This window comes from Aspergillus japonicus, assembly GCF_003184785.1.
Source record: "Aspergillus japonicus CBS 114.51 unplaced genomic scaffold BO86scaffold_86, whole genome shotgun sequence".
NCBI classification, from domain to species: domain Eukaryota; kingdom Fungi; phylum Ascomycota; class Eurotiomycetes; order Eurotiales; family Aspergillaceae; genus Aspergillus; species Aspergillus japonicus.
The window spans coordinates 44797-58616 of record NW_020291723.1 but is presented as its reverse complement, the minus strand read 5'-3'; the positions used below and the strand labels follow the sequence as shown (position 1 = coordinate 58616).

General features: G+C 55.2%; 3 protein-coding genes across 3 annotated transcripts; 2 read left to right on the top strand and 1 right to left on the bottom strand.

Moving 5' to 3' along the window:
* Positions 1–1124: 1124 nt before the first annotated feature.
* Positions 1125–2252, bottom strand: BO86DRAFT_459576 (phytanoyl-CoA dioxygenase family protein). The gene is made up of 3 exons (XM_025677367.1): positions 2019–2252; positions 1591–1966; positions 1125–1528 (listed from the first exon to the last, which is right to left on the bottom strand). Exons 1-3 carry the CDS (start codon positions 2221–2223, stop codon positions 1177–1179), a joined length of 933 nt encoding a protein of 310 aa, XP_025522792.1. The 5' UTR covers positions 2224–2252; the 3' UTR covers positions 1125–1176.
* Positions 2253–3536: 1284 nt separating this feature from the next.
* BO86DRAFT_404220 (uncharacterized protein) lies at positions 3537–5660 on the top strand (the record flags this gene model as incomplete). Its single annotated transcript, XM_025673993.1, has 3 exons — positions 3537–3922; positions 4007–5436; positions 5488–5660. 3 exons carry the CDS (start codon positions 3537–3539, stop codon positions 5658–5660), a joined length of 1989 nt encoding a protein of 662 aa, XP_025522791.1.
* A 5813-nt stretch (positions 5661–11473) lies between these two features.
* BO86DRAFT_324583 (fungal specific transcription factor domain-containing protein) lies at positions 11474–13754 on the top strand (the record flags this gene model as incomplete). Its single annotated transcript, XM_025668481.1, has 4 exons — positions 11474–12193; positions 12271–12303; positions 12371–12486; positions 12545–13754. 4 exons carry the CDS (start codon positions 11474–11476, stop codon positions 13752–13754), a joined length of 2079 nt encoding a protein of 692 aa, XP_025522790.1.
* Between the last annotated feature and the right edge of the window lie 66 nt (positions 13755–13820).

The following is a 13820-nucleotide window of genomic DNA, read 5'->3' as shown; positions in this document are numbered from 1 at the left end:
GTTGACCTCTGAGCTATTGAGGAGTCGCCTGTATATATAAACAGAGACACGGCACAGACACTCCCAGCCACTGGTTAACAAAATGATTCAAGATTATACGTTGATCATCAGTCCTGGCCATCATTATGCTCTATGGTGGGGTTCGAAGGACATCCTTGCGAATGGGAAACCAGGCTAATTTATGCATGAACCTCCGCTATATGTTCGTGCCGGATGCGACTCTGCCCTGCCTTGTCCGAAGCAAGAGCAAGCCCCGTGCCGCTCAAGGCACTGTTTGTCATGCGTAGCTTTTCCTTTGAACATGGAAAACTGATAATATGATCGCTCAGTTGCATATGGTCAATACACATAGCTGTATATCCCAATGAAGGGCTCAAACCGGACCGAGGGGGTAATATGGTCCACCTCTCCCACCCTTGCATCTGCTAGCATCGCTTGATTCATGGGTTTAATGCCCGCCTCAATGGCGATATGATGAGTGTCTGCCGGTCGTACGCAATTCTAGCACACTGCTATCAGCAAGGGCTTTCCAGTAAGAGACAGGCACATTATAATACCTGGAGGAGCCCGTGAGAATGGCAGTTCTGCCAGCCAAATTTGCCGCGAGGCTGGGTGGCTGCGTACGGTTCCCGCTCGAAGGCATTCTCCATGTGTGAGTACTGAGAGATCCCCAATCGTTCTTTCTGGATATTTATATCATACTTCACTTCCCTTCAATATGCCCCCGCTACTCTGGCATCAATTGAAGCCATCGCCAGAATTGGGTTCAGTGGGAGGCATTGCCCAGTTGGGAAGTATGCGCAGCATCTCCACCGCTCCACCAACCATTCCCGAAATTACCCTAGTTTGATATCCAAGTGCCGTCACTAAGGTGAACAGGACACCGCATTGCCCTTTCGGTCCAGCTGCATACGTACTTTTGTTGCTGCAAGGCGCATCTAGAGCGATAGATCGAAATGTCAATCCTGGGAAATTCTGATGAGACCACGGGAACGGAAGCTCGGGGCGCACAAGACTGAGTTTATGCTTGGCTTGGTATGATCGCCTCATTCAGAAACCAGGTTTTCTTCGCCAAGTGGGCCTAGTAACCAGAGGCTGTCTTTATACACACTCTTGCATAGTCACGCTCACCACTATCGCTGTCACGTATATAGACTCTCCAAGTCCAAGTCCTGGCTAGAAATCCGTCGGTCGCCCGTCCTCCTTCAACTCCGGACGCAGGTGGTAGATCGGATCCAGCTGCTCGACCCAGCCACACGCCGGCTCGCTCATCGTATACCCCATGTACTCCTGGACCTCGCGGTCATAGCTCCGGGCGACATCGCCCGGCACGGCCAGGAACTGATTCTCCTCCTGACGCAAGTAACCCCGAATGATGAAGGTGGCGAACATCAGGCGTTTCTCCTCCTGGGTGATATTCGCGCCTCCGCCGTGGAACGCGGATGCAAGCATGATGAACCCGTCGCCCTTCTCCATGTCGGCGTAGATACACTGCTCCACTTTGGGGGGAGTCGTCCGGTCGGATCCCCTGAGAAGTAGGTTTGTCAGTGGTCCGCGGCCCTCCGTGCAGCAGGATTCGGGATTGCATACCATAGATGGCTCCGCGGGATGAACGCAGTGCCCCCGTTCTCTTTAGTGACGCGGCAGCCGGCCACGAACAGTCCGACGGAGGCCTCGCGCTCGGCGTCGCGGACATCGTCCCATTGCCCGATCTCCTGGTGCCAGCGATGACTGATGTAATCGTCCCGGTGCAGGGGCTGGGCCGTGCCGCCGGGGCCGATGCGCATCGCGACGCAGGAATGCACGTAGGGCTTGGACACGGACAGCTTCTTCTCGTCGCCCCACCAGTACCATCGGCGGGAGGTGAGAAAGTGGTCGCAGACGGCGCGGAACAGTGGGTTCATAAGCTGGGTCTTGGTGTAGGTCGGACTACGGGCGATGAGGGATGGAGCCCGTTGGGTTTGTGCTGGTGATGGTGTTAGAGTGGGCTTGGGATGTCGCAGTTGCCAACGGCCTACCTGGAAAGAATGACCCGTTCCACTCGACATCCTCGTCCAGTCGCGACTTGACCTCCTCATGGGCTTGGTCGACGTCACTCTCGGGGATGAGGTTCTTGATGAAAATCCCGCCGTCCCGCTTGAGTAGATACACGATCTCTTCGAGTGGTGTGTCTTTGGACACCTTTTGGACCTCGTCACTGTACTTGGAGGGATTGAAGGACATGGTGCAGCTCAAGGGGGTATCGGTGTGCAATTGTTCAACTGATGATAATCCCACTTGAGCCATGACTTTCACTTCATATAAATGGGAGTACCGTACGTACTGGTGTGCAGCCCACTAGCAGTAGGGATAGGCGCCGCCAAGGGTTTGGGGGAAGCTGGTGATAGCTTACACGGCACCGGAAGGGGATCTGGACTCCCTGCGACCACGGATTCACCGTACAAGCGAGTGGCTTCGTTTCCCAAAAGGGGGAATCCGCCAGTAGACTTGTCTACAATAGGAAATGCTTTCAACTGCTATCAGCTCGCATATCAAGGCTATCACTCCCACTGGATGGGTCAATCCGAGGTAGTGATGGATCATGCGGGGTTGAGGGTAAGAAGGGCATGGTTAAGCCTGTGCCTGGATGCGGTGCGATATTTGTTGGTTAATGGAGGAACATTACTGGGACAATGGCAACAATGGATGCAGGTAATCTAATTGTCTGGTCTATGTCGCTCATTATCACACACAATCCTTGCTTAAGCTCTTCTTTCAACAGGTTCAATAGTGGGGTAAATTGCTTGCTATATTTGAGGAGGTCACATCGATGCCTCAGGATACTCGAGCCATTCCCACCACCCAAGACAATGAGCCAGGAGCTGGAGACCATATTAATTCGAAAGTGCTATCATCGAAGTGTAGTGAGCCAGACTATCAGCTGTTGTGTTCAGTCGCGAAGTATATCATCCTCACGTTCAGGATGTTGTTCCTAATCGGAGTGACGTCATGGTGAAGCCTGCTCGGAGTCTCTGTGATGGAGACGTTTTGACTTCGAATGGGGTTTCCTTTGCGATTTTGCTTTGCGAAGGAATCAGGAATCAAACTTGCCTCGATCAGTGTTGCCTCTTCAGCATTACTGCCTTATTGTGTAAAGTACTGTGGCCAAGCACGCCTCTATCGGGGGTTATTTGCTGGAAACCATTCCCGAGTGGGCATTCATCCCAACATCCTATCCCTCACCCACGCCCTTACCCCGGTCGCAGAAGCTACAGACTGATGCTTAAGCCTCATTGGATGGCCGGCGATGTGATTCATGGGCGTAAGTTAATCCAAATCAAGAATAGGCCGATGTACCTTGATTGTGGCTCACCGGCTGCGTTGAAGTCAGCCATACCATGCATACTGAGGTATCGATTGTGCACCCGGAGAAAAGCAGACCTGGTACATAAAGTCTGGCAACAACATGGAAAACTCTGAGATGGTGCAAGATTCATCGAAAACTCTCCCCTAACTTGCAACTTACGCCCCCCTCACTGCTTGCTTTCCTCATCGCCATGTCTCACCCTCTCGACCCCCTCGCCCCGAATGAGCTGCGCAAGGCAGCTCAAATCTTGCGAACGCTTCACAAGACGACTCCCATTCGCTTCAAGGTCATTGACCTCTTGGAACCTCCCAAAGCCTCACTCCTGGCATATCTGAATGCTCGTACGCGGGGCTCATCAGCCCCTCCGCGGAAAGCCTACATCTACTACCATCAGCAAGGGAATGCCACGCTGTGCAAGGCCAAAGTCAATGTAACCGAGGGCACTGTAGACGAGGACCGCCAGTGTCCTGGAGTCCAAGGACCTGCAGACCCTGAAGAATTCGAGCGCGTTCACAAGGCCTGCAATGAGCATCCGCTGGTTCGTGCCGAGGTGAAGAAGCTCAAACTACCCGAGGGGTGAGCAGCGCTCGCAGGCCAAATTATGCCCCCCCCCCCCCTCCCATCATACAAGGTATGGCACATAGAATCTGACAACTGCAGGACTTCGGTGGTCAATGACCCTTGGCTGTACGGGACCGACACCCCCGGTGTGACCCGTCGTCTCTACCAGTGCTACATGTACGCTGTCCTGAACGATGACCCGGAAGCGAACCACTACTCCCTCCCCATGCCATTTGCGCCCATCTTCGACGCTCATACCGCCGAACTATTAGAGATCGAAAGACTGCCACGAGGAGCGGGAGCGGAGCTCGATCAGGAGACCGTGCCTTGGGACGCCGTGGAGCCAGTCGAGTACAGCGAGCGCCTCTTAGGCAAGGGCTACTTGCGCCAAGACCTGAAACCCCTCCACGTCGAGCAACCGGAGGGCCCATCGTTTCGTATCGATGGACGCCAGATCACCTGGCAGAAATGGTCATTCCACCTGGGATGGACGGTGCGCGAGGGCCCCGTGCTCCACCACGTCGTCTACGACAGTCGGTCGCTCTTCCATCGGATCTCCATGAGCGAGATGACGGTCCCGTACGGCGACCCGCGGGCCCCATACCGTCGCAAGCAAGCGTTCGACCTGGGCGACTCGGGCTTCGGCCTGACCTCCAACACCCTGACCCTGGGCTGTGACTGTCTGGGCCACATCGCCTATTTCGACGGGATCCGCACGACGGGGGCCGGCGAGCCCGTCAAGCTGAAGAACGTGATCTGCGTGCACGAGGTGGACGAGGGGATCGGCTGGAAGCACACCAACGTGCGCAACGGACAGGCGTCGATGGTGCGCAACCGCACCCTCGTCATCCAGTGCACGGCCACTGTGATGAATTACGAGTACATCCTTGCCTTCGTGCTGGACCAAGCCGCCAACCTCCATGTGGAGGTCAGAGCGACGGGCATCATGTCCACCATGCCCATTGCTCGTCACACCTCGTCGCCCTGGGGCACCGTCGTGGCTCCCGGCGTGCTAGCCGTCAACCATCAACATCTATTCAGCCTGCGGATTGATCCCGCTCTCGATGGCACCCGCAACATGGTCGTCTACGACGATATCCTCCCCGTCCGTGACGACCCCACCGTCGACGACCCGCAAGGCTGCGCGTTCCGCAGGACCACCACCGCCATCACGCAGGCCGGAGGCTACGACCTCAATCTCGCCGCCTCGCGAACGTACCGCATCATCAACCCCAACCGAACCAACGCCATCTCCGGCGAACCCGTGGGGTACAGGATACACGCGTCCCCAAGCCAGATGCTCCTAATGGGCCCGGCGACATTCAACTGCCGCCGGGGACGGTTCACAACCAAGCCGATCTGGGTCACAGACTACCAAGACGAGGAGCTCTACGCGGCCGGGGAGTTCACCAACCAGAGCACGGACGACACCGGGCTGGGGGTGTGGAGTCAACGCCAGCAGTCCGTCGAGAACCGGGATCTCGTGCTCTGGCACACGTTTGGCACCACGCACATCACCCGTCCGGAAGGTATGCATGCCACCGGGTGCTTGCCTGGAGAGAATGCTAACAGTGGATCAGACTTTCCGGTCATGCCGGTCGAGAAGTTGGTCGTCTCGCTCAAGCCGACGAGCTTCTTCGAGCTGAACCCGTCCAACGATGTTCCGCGTTCGAGTCAGTGCCTGAGTCGGTCGACGCTCGTTGAGCATGACAAAGTGGCATCTGAGTCTTGTGACGGAGAGTGTGCTCTGTAGGGACGATGGAGGTGGGATCGCTGGGGGCGTTGGCGAACACCATGAGCCGAACCTAGCCTGGAGACGGGCCTTGGATGAACATGGCAAAATTATGCTGTGTCGCTGGAGCGCTACTCATGAAACAGACTCAGAAGAGGGAGAGCCCGAAAGCCTGTCTGGTTGTTTTTCTTGGGGGTCTCCAGACTGGGCGAGCATGCTGACTAGAGTGAGACATCAATGCGAAGAAATTCAGCCTGGATTAGAAATGTGTAAGATCAGCCAATGTGACGGTTGAGTGGAGTGAATCCCCCCCTCCCTAGAAGCTGCAGTTGCTGTCCATGATGTTCGTGGTACAAAGCTACTAGTAAGTACCACGTGGAAACAGGCAACAGCAACGAACCATGGAGGTTGTCCGCTTATACTACCTCACCTACCTAGTAATGCCGTTGGATCGAGCATGCAGCTCAACAGCAAATCAGATCCCGAGATTCTCGCTGTGTTGCACACTGTGACCACCCAAGTTGGTAAATTGAGTTTGATGTCTGTCTCCTGAAAACAAGGAAACGCCGTCGGGCAATGTGGGCTTCAGGTTCATTTGCCTAAGTAGAGTTGAGCATAGCAGATAGTAGTCTCAGATGCCCCCCTTTCCACCTTCCAAGACCTGATGCACGGGCGAATGGAGATCTTTGAGACAAGAAAAGACCCGCCACCTTCTGCGTCAGGGTCCACGTCTCACTGTCCATCGAGCGATAGAGTATAGGGAGCCATTCCTCACGTCAGAAGCATGCTCCGCTCTCAATTTTCATAATGGTTAACCAGATTCGGAAAGCACAGCGAACCCGAATTGATTACTGTCGTTTCTCAAGGGATTCGCCAAGCACGTAAGCGCTGAGCCCTATGCTAAGCAAGGTAAGGTAAGTCCTTGCCTCTGGGACGGACTCCGTTCCTTCGTTACAGGATGACTGATCCGTCTCAGCGTCCCAGAATCCTGCCACTCCTGCAGCAGACCAGTCAAGGGGGGAAGGAATAGAAAAAGTACGGTACGTTAAGCTGGGTTGACCACCAGGCCTTACCGCTTCAGCCGCACTCGGCAGAGGCTCTTGGAGCCAATGTACGTACTGTACGGTGCTTCAGGAGATGCACGTTTGCCGAGGTGCTTGGAAAGGTGCTTGGTTTGAAGAACGCGGCCTTGCGTGCCTTGGCCACGCGAGTGAAACGAGGGGGTGTACCGTAGTTGACGGCTAATGCGTTCTAGAATCGAAGCTGCACTCGCCTCCGTGGGTTGCGTCTGTCGAGATTCCACGTGGCCTTTTCCCTGTGGGAATTGGGGAGGGCAAGTAACCGACTTGCCTCGTGGCAATGGGGAGGGCCACTATCAGATCAATGCAGGATAGACCGACTGGATGCTGCTAAGCCACAGCCGGCAATTCTACAGCCCGCAATGCGAAGACGAGGCCGTGGAATGTGAAACTGTGACTGTGTGATGTGCTTACACTTTTCTGATAATCCGCGGATGAGCAATGTTACTCGAAAGAAGAGATGACCAAGTCGCAGCAGAGAAAGGAAAAGAGAAAAAAAAAACCATCAAAATAAAAATAAAGAGAAAAAAGAGAAAAGCCTTCTCCATCGGAGTCGGACCGAATCCAAACACCATCATGGCTTTAGGGCTCCGTTGCCGAGAGAATTAGCACGCAATCCAGAGCTTAGGGGGACCGCCCACTAGCCTTGGGTTACATTCCAAGACATCTTAGACCTGCTGCAAAGTCTCGAGTGGAGGCAGACAGCACCTACGCTGACACACCTACGACAGAGCAATCAGTCGCCTCAAATATTGAGGAAAGCATGGGCTGTGGCCTGATGCATATGGCCCCTGGAGCTGCACTGGACACAGCAGTCCTGAAGACTCGATGCATAATTGTCCACACGATAAGATCCGTGAAACAGCTTGGCATACCCGGGAGATCAGTCGCTCTGACCTGCTGTTGGTCAGCAACTGGGTGACAAACACGCGTGGATGGTTGGCCTTCAGGATTTCTGCATCCCTTACCTGAGACTCCTTGACTCTGGTTGGCGGGAATGGACCTGGCTAATGTTAATTGGCAATCAATTGGGGTATATCAACGACAGGGGGTGGGTTGTGAAACAACGGGGAAGAATCAGTTGCTGATTGTCCTTATGTGCTATTCGCTAGGTAGACTGGAAGGAAGGCTATGCATGCGTGCTGCATCGATGAGACGAGACCACGGTGGTGGTGAGCCGGGATGAGCAGTGGTGAAGAGGGGTAAGGCTACTAGGTACTGGTACACTAAGAAAGGGCATGGAAATGAGATAGAAAAAGTAATCCCACTAATCGCGTGACCGCGTGGTCTCATCTGGACAAATGACAGGCCTTTATTTAGTATCAGTACTCCGGACTATGCTGCGAATGCTCAGCCCCCCAAGGTTATCTAGCCCGGATCAACCCTAGTGTACGCGAGGTGATCCTGCGGAGATCATTAGGAGGGAGCCATCACGCATCACGGGCTAGGTAGTATCGAGTTAGCAATCCCAATTCCAGCATGACGGAGATATTACCAAGCAGAGGCACTAGTCACTCATAGCTAGTGTTGACATCTTAGCAATTGGCTGTACTGACTACGTGGTAGGACAGTATTCACTCCCTGGTACGGAGTAGTATCCCTTTGATAGACCTTTACAATACAGTACCGCGGGACAGATTGGAAAAACACTCCCGTCAAATGAGGCCCGAGCGGGGGATGGCACTGCCTCTCCCAATTCGCACTACTACCGCCTCAACGGGTCTCGGGTGGGCGGAAAGATTGAAAGATTACAGATTGTACCGTATACAGGATGTGACGCTGAAGCAAGGAGTCGATACCTCAACTACGTGCTCGTACATGCAGATCTAAACAACTTATTTTAGCTTGCTGACTGCATCCCCGGCCACTGCGGAATGTGGCATGATACACAACCGAGACTTCAGAATCCAGTACGTATACAGTACATCCTCTACCTAGTACTCCGTACGGTTCCGATCTACGGGGCAGATGCCCTGTCCTGCCCCCAAACCACGTGGTAATATGACGATCAATCAGTAATTTGGTGGGAGAAGAGAGCTGCAGAGTCCGCAAATCAAGAATACCTAGCTACATCATATCGGTTGCTGAGTGATCGGGCTGTACCGCTAGCTTCATTCTCTGATTATCCTGCTTTCATTGGCAGAATTTGCAATTTCCACCATATAGCGAAACACGGTATTGATGCGCCGTGGTTTTGGACCGGGCTTTGGCTGGAATTGACTCGGGCTGTTGATTGAGGGGGGACTTCACGGGAATTCTGAGCTCTCCTTACATGATAAATGAAAAATGGCTAGTACACCTCGCTAGTAATCCTGACTTCTAGGTATATCATCCTTTGTGGTTCGGGATTTGGAGCGGGCTCTCTCGCTTGGGACATACAGCATTCAGGCCGTACCGATTGTACAGATAACGCTTCCGTCTCGACTATTCTGATATGTCAAAATTATACCGGCAGAACTGCGACAGAATGTTGGTCACGGATTAATCAGCTTATACGATTTGAGAAACATGAGTCAGTGACATCCACGTATACTAGCAACGGTACTCCGTATTTGACTGCGGATAACTCAGAAGGAATCAACCTCAAGATGTGTCCGCACCCTCGATAGGCCTAGGGCGGGAGATCAAGTGGCTCGGAAAAGTCATCGGCTCAAGCAACTCTCCCTAATCAAGCACTATCAAGAAACTTTTACCCCTCTTGACCTCCATTTAAGCACCAGTGTTGGTGGGAAAGCTATCTCTATCTCGATCCTCATCCAGCCCTTCCGCGCAATTTCGCGTGGCTGGACGGGGGGCATCCGGCCATCCTTCCAATCCTGCCAGACGGCCTGAATAGAGTAAACGACAACGTACTCGTCCTGTATCTAGATCACGTGCTAGCCTAGAGCAAGGACTGATTCAAAAAAGAAGGATTTAGGTGCAGCAGAAGAATCGGCCTGCAGAAATGGAGCGGACAAAGTAGCGAATCAGAGCCGAGCGCAGAAAGTCCGGCCCAAGTAATAACCTAGTATAAGACTCAGTGCTTACGCGCTTCCCGATAAAGTAAACACTCAACACAACTCTGAGAAAACCAGGACTTGACATACGGTTCCGGAGCAAATCAGACTGGCTGAGAAATCTTGGTAGCAAATTGGCCCTGAGATGCTCATTTGGCCATCCACGTTGATCTCGATTGTCTTGGGATAAGATTCAGCTCGCGGAATACTTTAAAAGTAAGCTAACTGGTAGACGGGCTGTTGGTGAAGCAGTAGTGCACGGTCCTCATCCCCAGTGAGAAAAAAAAGAACCATGTACAGTACTCCGTACTGTAAATGTAACCCTAGATGAAATCGCTCCATCTTGGCGCATCGTCCGCCGCGTGGGAAGCCTCACGCTAGAAACAACAAACAACGTGGGCTGACGTGCTTTCTGGCTAGATCCTGCAGGAGGAGACCACTCAACTCCTCTCTTTATCAGCCTCCTAATATCGGTGACTAGTAAGTTTTCAGGTAGACTCAGATGACAAATGGTTTCAATCCTATTGTTTCTTTTCTTTTTGTTCTTTTTAAAATTTTCCCGTGCTGCTTCAACCACGCGAGGTGAGATAGGGTCTTCGGCGCCACCGCCCCCACTAACAGTCGCGGGGTCAAACAAGGCCTCCATAACGCTCGTATGGATGTTGATGCTGGTCGAGGCTAGGCGGAAGGATCATGGGGGCGAAATTTGTAACCCAACATTGTTGTGTCCGCGAGAAGAGTGTGTGATGTGATTGCCATGATTCAGGATCGCCGAAACTGCGCCGAGAACAGTCGAGAAGCACCTCCAGAGAGAGAGAGAGAGAGAGAGGGATGCCTCCCTGGTACCAACGCAAACCTAAACTGAATGGTGGCGATAAATGGCCAGGCTGAAGATTACCAGATTGATACACTTCTCACCCTGTCGATCCAATGGCTGTAGCCGCAACCACAGTAGAGAAGCTAGGAAATGCTGACGGCTTCGAAGGATCAGCTTGGAGGATCGCTTGAATTCAATCGAGGCAGACTACAAGGAATCTATAGGACAGGGATAATGCCGTGGCTATCTCTCTCCGCATCTGCGACCTATATCTTCTCTTCTGCGGCCCAGCTCCACCTCTTGATGGAGCACAGAAGCGTGAATTCACAAATACCATCAGTATGAAGACCAACGAGACCAGGTACATCGCATGTTCGCATTGCTCCAAGGCCAAGGCGCGATGCGATCGCAAGGTAGGCGCGCTATGCAGTCTCAATGTGGCTCCTTTGCACACTTGACTGACCAGGAGCATGAGTATGAGTATCACAGGTGCCTTGCACACGATGCGTCAGTAAGCAGCTGGTCTGCCAACCGCGCTCTGCCCGGCGAGCCATGCAGCGCCCTGCCGAGCTCCAATTGCGACGACTACGGCCAGACGACGTCCCGCGGGGAGAAGAGCAGCAGACTGCTCCGGAACCAACGAAACCGAACCCAGTTGGGCCTGATAGCACAGTAATAGTAGGGTCCGACATGGAGACCGGCAGTCCGGATGGCTTATTACGCCTCCAAGCAGCCAGTGTCCCTTACCCCAGCACCGAGGAGACGACGCACTTGTCCACCGAGTGGCTACAGCAGATTACTCCCGAGTCATCGTTACATATGCCCTTGGCCATGGTGCTGGATCAGGACGCCCCGCATCAGTCCACACCCGACCTCGACCTCATCAGCGAGCTCATCAGCTATTCCACCAGCGATGTCCTGTGGGAATCATACCTGGAGCCCATGACCGTCCCTCCCCTGACTCACTCGCCGCGCAAGTCCTCGAGTTGCGGGCGCAACAGCCCCCTGGTCTCGCTATGTCCAGGGCAGCCACGGCACTGGGGGGAAGATTGGAGCAGCCAAATGCGCCTCAGCCTGCAGCAATTCGAGCAGACGCTCAATTCCCGGGAGCCCTGGAACACCAGCGGCACGGAATCCAGTGCCTCCTCGATCGCCACACCACCGGCCGTTGACCCTATCACGGACACCACGCGCGACAACCTCCTGGTGGTGACCCAACTACTCCTGATGCAGACCCGAAACGTCCACTCGCGGGAACATAGCAGCCACGGCCGAAGACTCAGTCCGCTCAACCTCACCATCGTGACCCTGCCTCCGGCCAAAGCGCTGGACGACCTCTTACGAGCCCAGGTCTCCTGCTTCGAGCAGTACTTTGGCCTGTCGAGCGGGGAGCTGCAAGACCCGAACACCATCATGAGTGATCTTCCGCACGACGTCAAGGCCGCTGGCATCCTGCTTCTGCTGATGATCGCGATCGGGGCCACGGCCTCCCCGGCCCCAGAACTGCACATCTTCGCGACCGGGCTGACGGAGACGTGTCGCACGGCACTGTCCGATATGATGGAGGGAGACGTGGCCACCACGAGGCCGGATATCGTGTCCCATTGCGCTCTCTTGCTGCTTTATCTGGGAATGTGGTCTGGTGAGCGATGGCTCATGCGGGTGAGTTCCACCTTGTCTCGTCTTCTCTTTCCATCTTTTCCATTTGACCTGCTAACCTTTAGTTTCTCTGGCCACAGACATCTTGCGCGCACCGACAAATGTACACTCAGGTAAGTCCTTCATATTAAGGGCCATGACCCCAAGTTCGAATGGGAATACTGACCGGCAGCGATCTAGTTACTACACCGAAAACCTCCTTCTCTCGACAACGGCGACACTCCTAGCCTTCTTGGCAGCAGCTTAGGGCTCAACCAACAATGGGCGCAATGGAAGGAGGAGGAGATGAACTCACGGTCAGTGACTATTACTTCCTGCTGCCCTCATAGACTGCCCACTGACTTCATCGGTCAGGCTCACGTACGCGTGGGTAATAGCAGATCAAGAATGGAGCCTGTTCTACGACACTCCGCTCAGCTTCTCCGTAGACACACTGACCGAGTCACTACCCGCCGACGACCGACTGTGGAAAGCGGGCTCCGAGAGCGACTGGGCCCGGCTCGCGCCCGAGGTCTTCGCCACGCAGCCCCCGATCTGCCTGCGCGACCTGTATACCTGCTTCATGAACGGGGAGCTGCGTCCGGGGCGAGGCACGCGGCTGCCCCTGCAATATCTGCGGCTGCTGCTCGTCCCGTTGCACGGGATGGTCTGCCACCTGCGCCAGTGGCTGCAGTCCTTCCCCAACTGCCCGGTGCGCTGGCGCAAGAGCACCCAGGGCTTGTCCAACCCGGCCATCCACGCCCAGCTCGACCAGGTGCAGGCCCTGCTGCCGGAATGGTTCAACCTGGCCGTGCACTCGGCCAACACCCACTCGCCCGCCGGCCTGGCCATGCTGGTCATGTACCACCTCATCGCGCTGAACGCGATGGCGAGCTTCCCCAGCATCGAGGCGGCGCTGCTGCGCGGCCCCCCCGCGCGCCCGGAGGCCCCGAACCCGCGGGGGTCCGGCCCCTGTCCGCTGGGCGCCTGCCCGGCGACCATCGCCCACGACAGCGAGGAGGAGGCGCTCGTGCACTGCGGCCAGATCCTGCGCCTGGTGCGCCTGATGCCGCCCGCCGACCAGCCGCTCTGGTGGTCGGCCGTGGTGTACCGCGTCGCGCTGATCACGATGTTCCTGTCGATGAAGCGCCACCCGCACGACTGGCTGCCAGCCCTCATGCTGGGCCCCATCGAGGCCGCCAGCCTCGCCTCCTCGTCGACCACGAGCAGCTCCAGCGGCGCCAGCTCCAGCAGCATCATCTCCATGATGAGCAGCTCTGCCGCCTCTGTCAGCGACCGCGGCGCCACCGTGGCCCCGCAGCACCGGTCCGTCGTCCTGAACGACGTCCCCGCCGACCACCCCGCCCTGCTGAACTTCATCAAGTACAAGGAGGGCGAGCCCGTCATCGCCGACCGCGACGGCCAGCTGGTCGAGTTACGGCGGCCCCGCGAGGTCCTGCGCCTCTTCATCGACCTCGCCGACGTGCAGTACCGGCCTGCGCTCCGGGCCACGCGGTTCCAGACCAGCGTGAGGGATTCTTTGGAGCAATTGGCCGACCTGTGGGGTTTTCTGTCTCCTGCTTGAGGACGAGAGGGGGTTAGAATTGCATTGCCTAACAAAGGGGGAGTAGCATCTTAGGGTAGGAAGAAG

Bases quoted from the DNA above. Each gene is read 5' to 3' on its own strand.
- BO86DRAFT_459576 (XM_025677367.1), bottom strand. From the start codon at position 2,223: ATGTCCTTCAATCCCTCCAAGTACAGTGACGAGGTCCAAAAGGTGTCC. The intron at 1,967-2,018 runs GTAGGCCGTTGG...CACCATCACCAG, and splicing joins GAACGGGTCATTCTTTCCAG to CACAAACCCAACGGGCTCCA. The intron at 1,529-1,590 runs GTATGCAATCCC...CCTACTTCTCAG, and splicing joins ATCCCGCGGAGCCATCTATG to GGGATCCGACCGGACGACTC.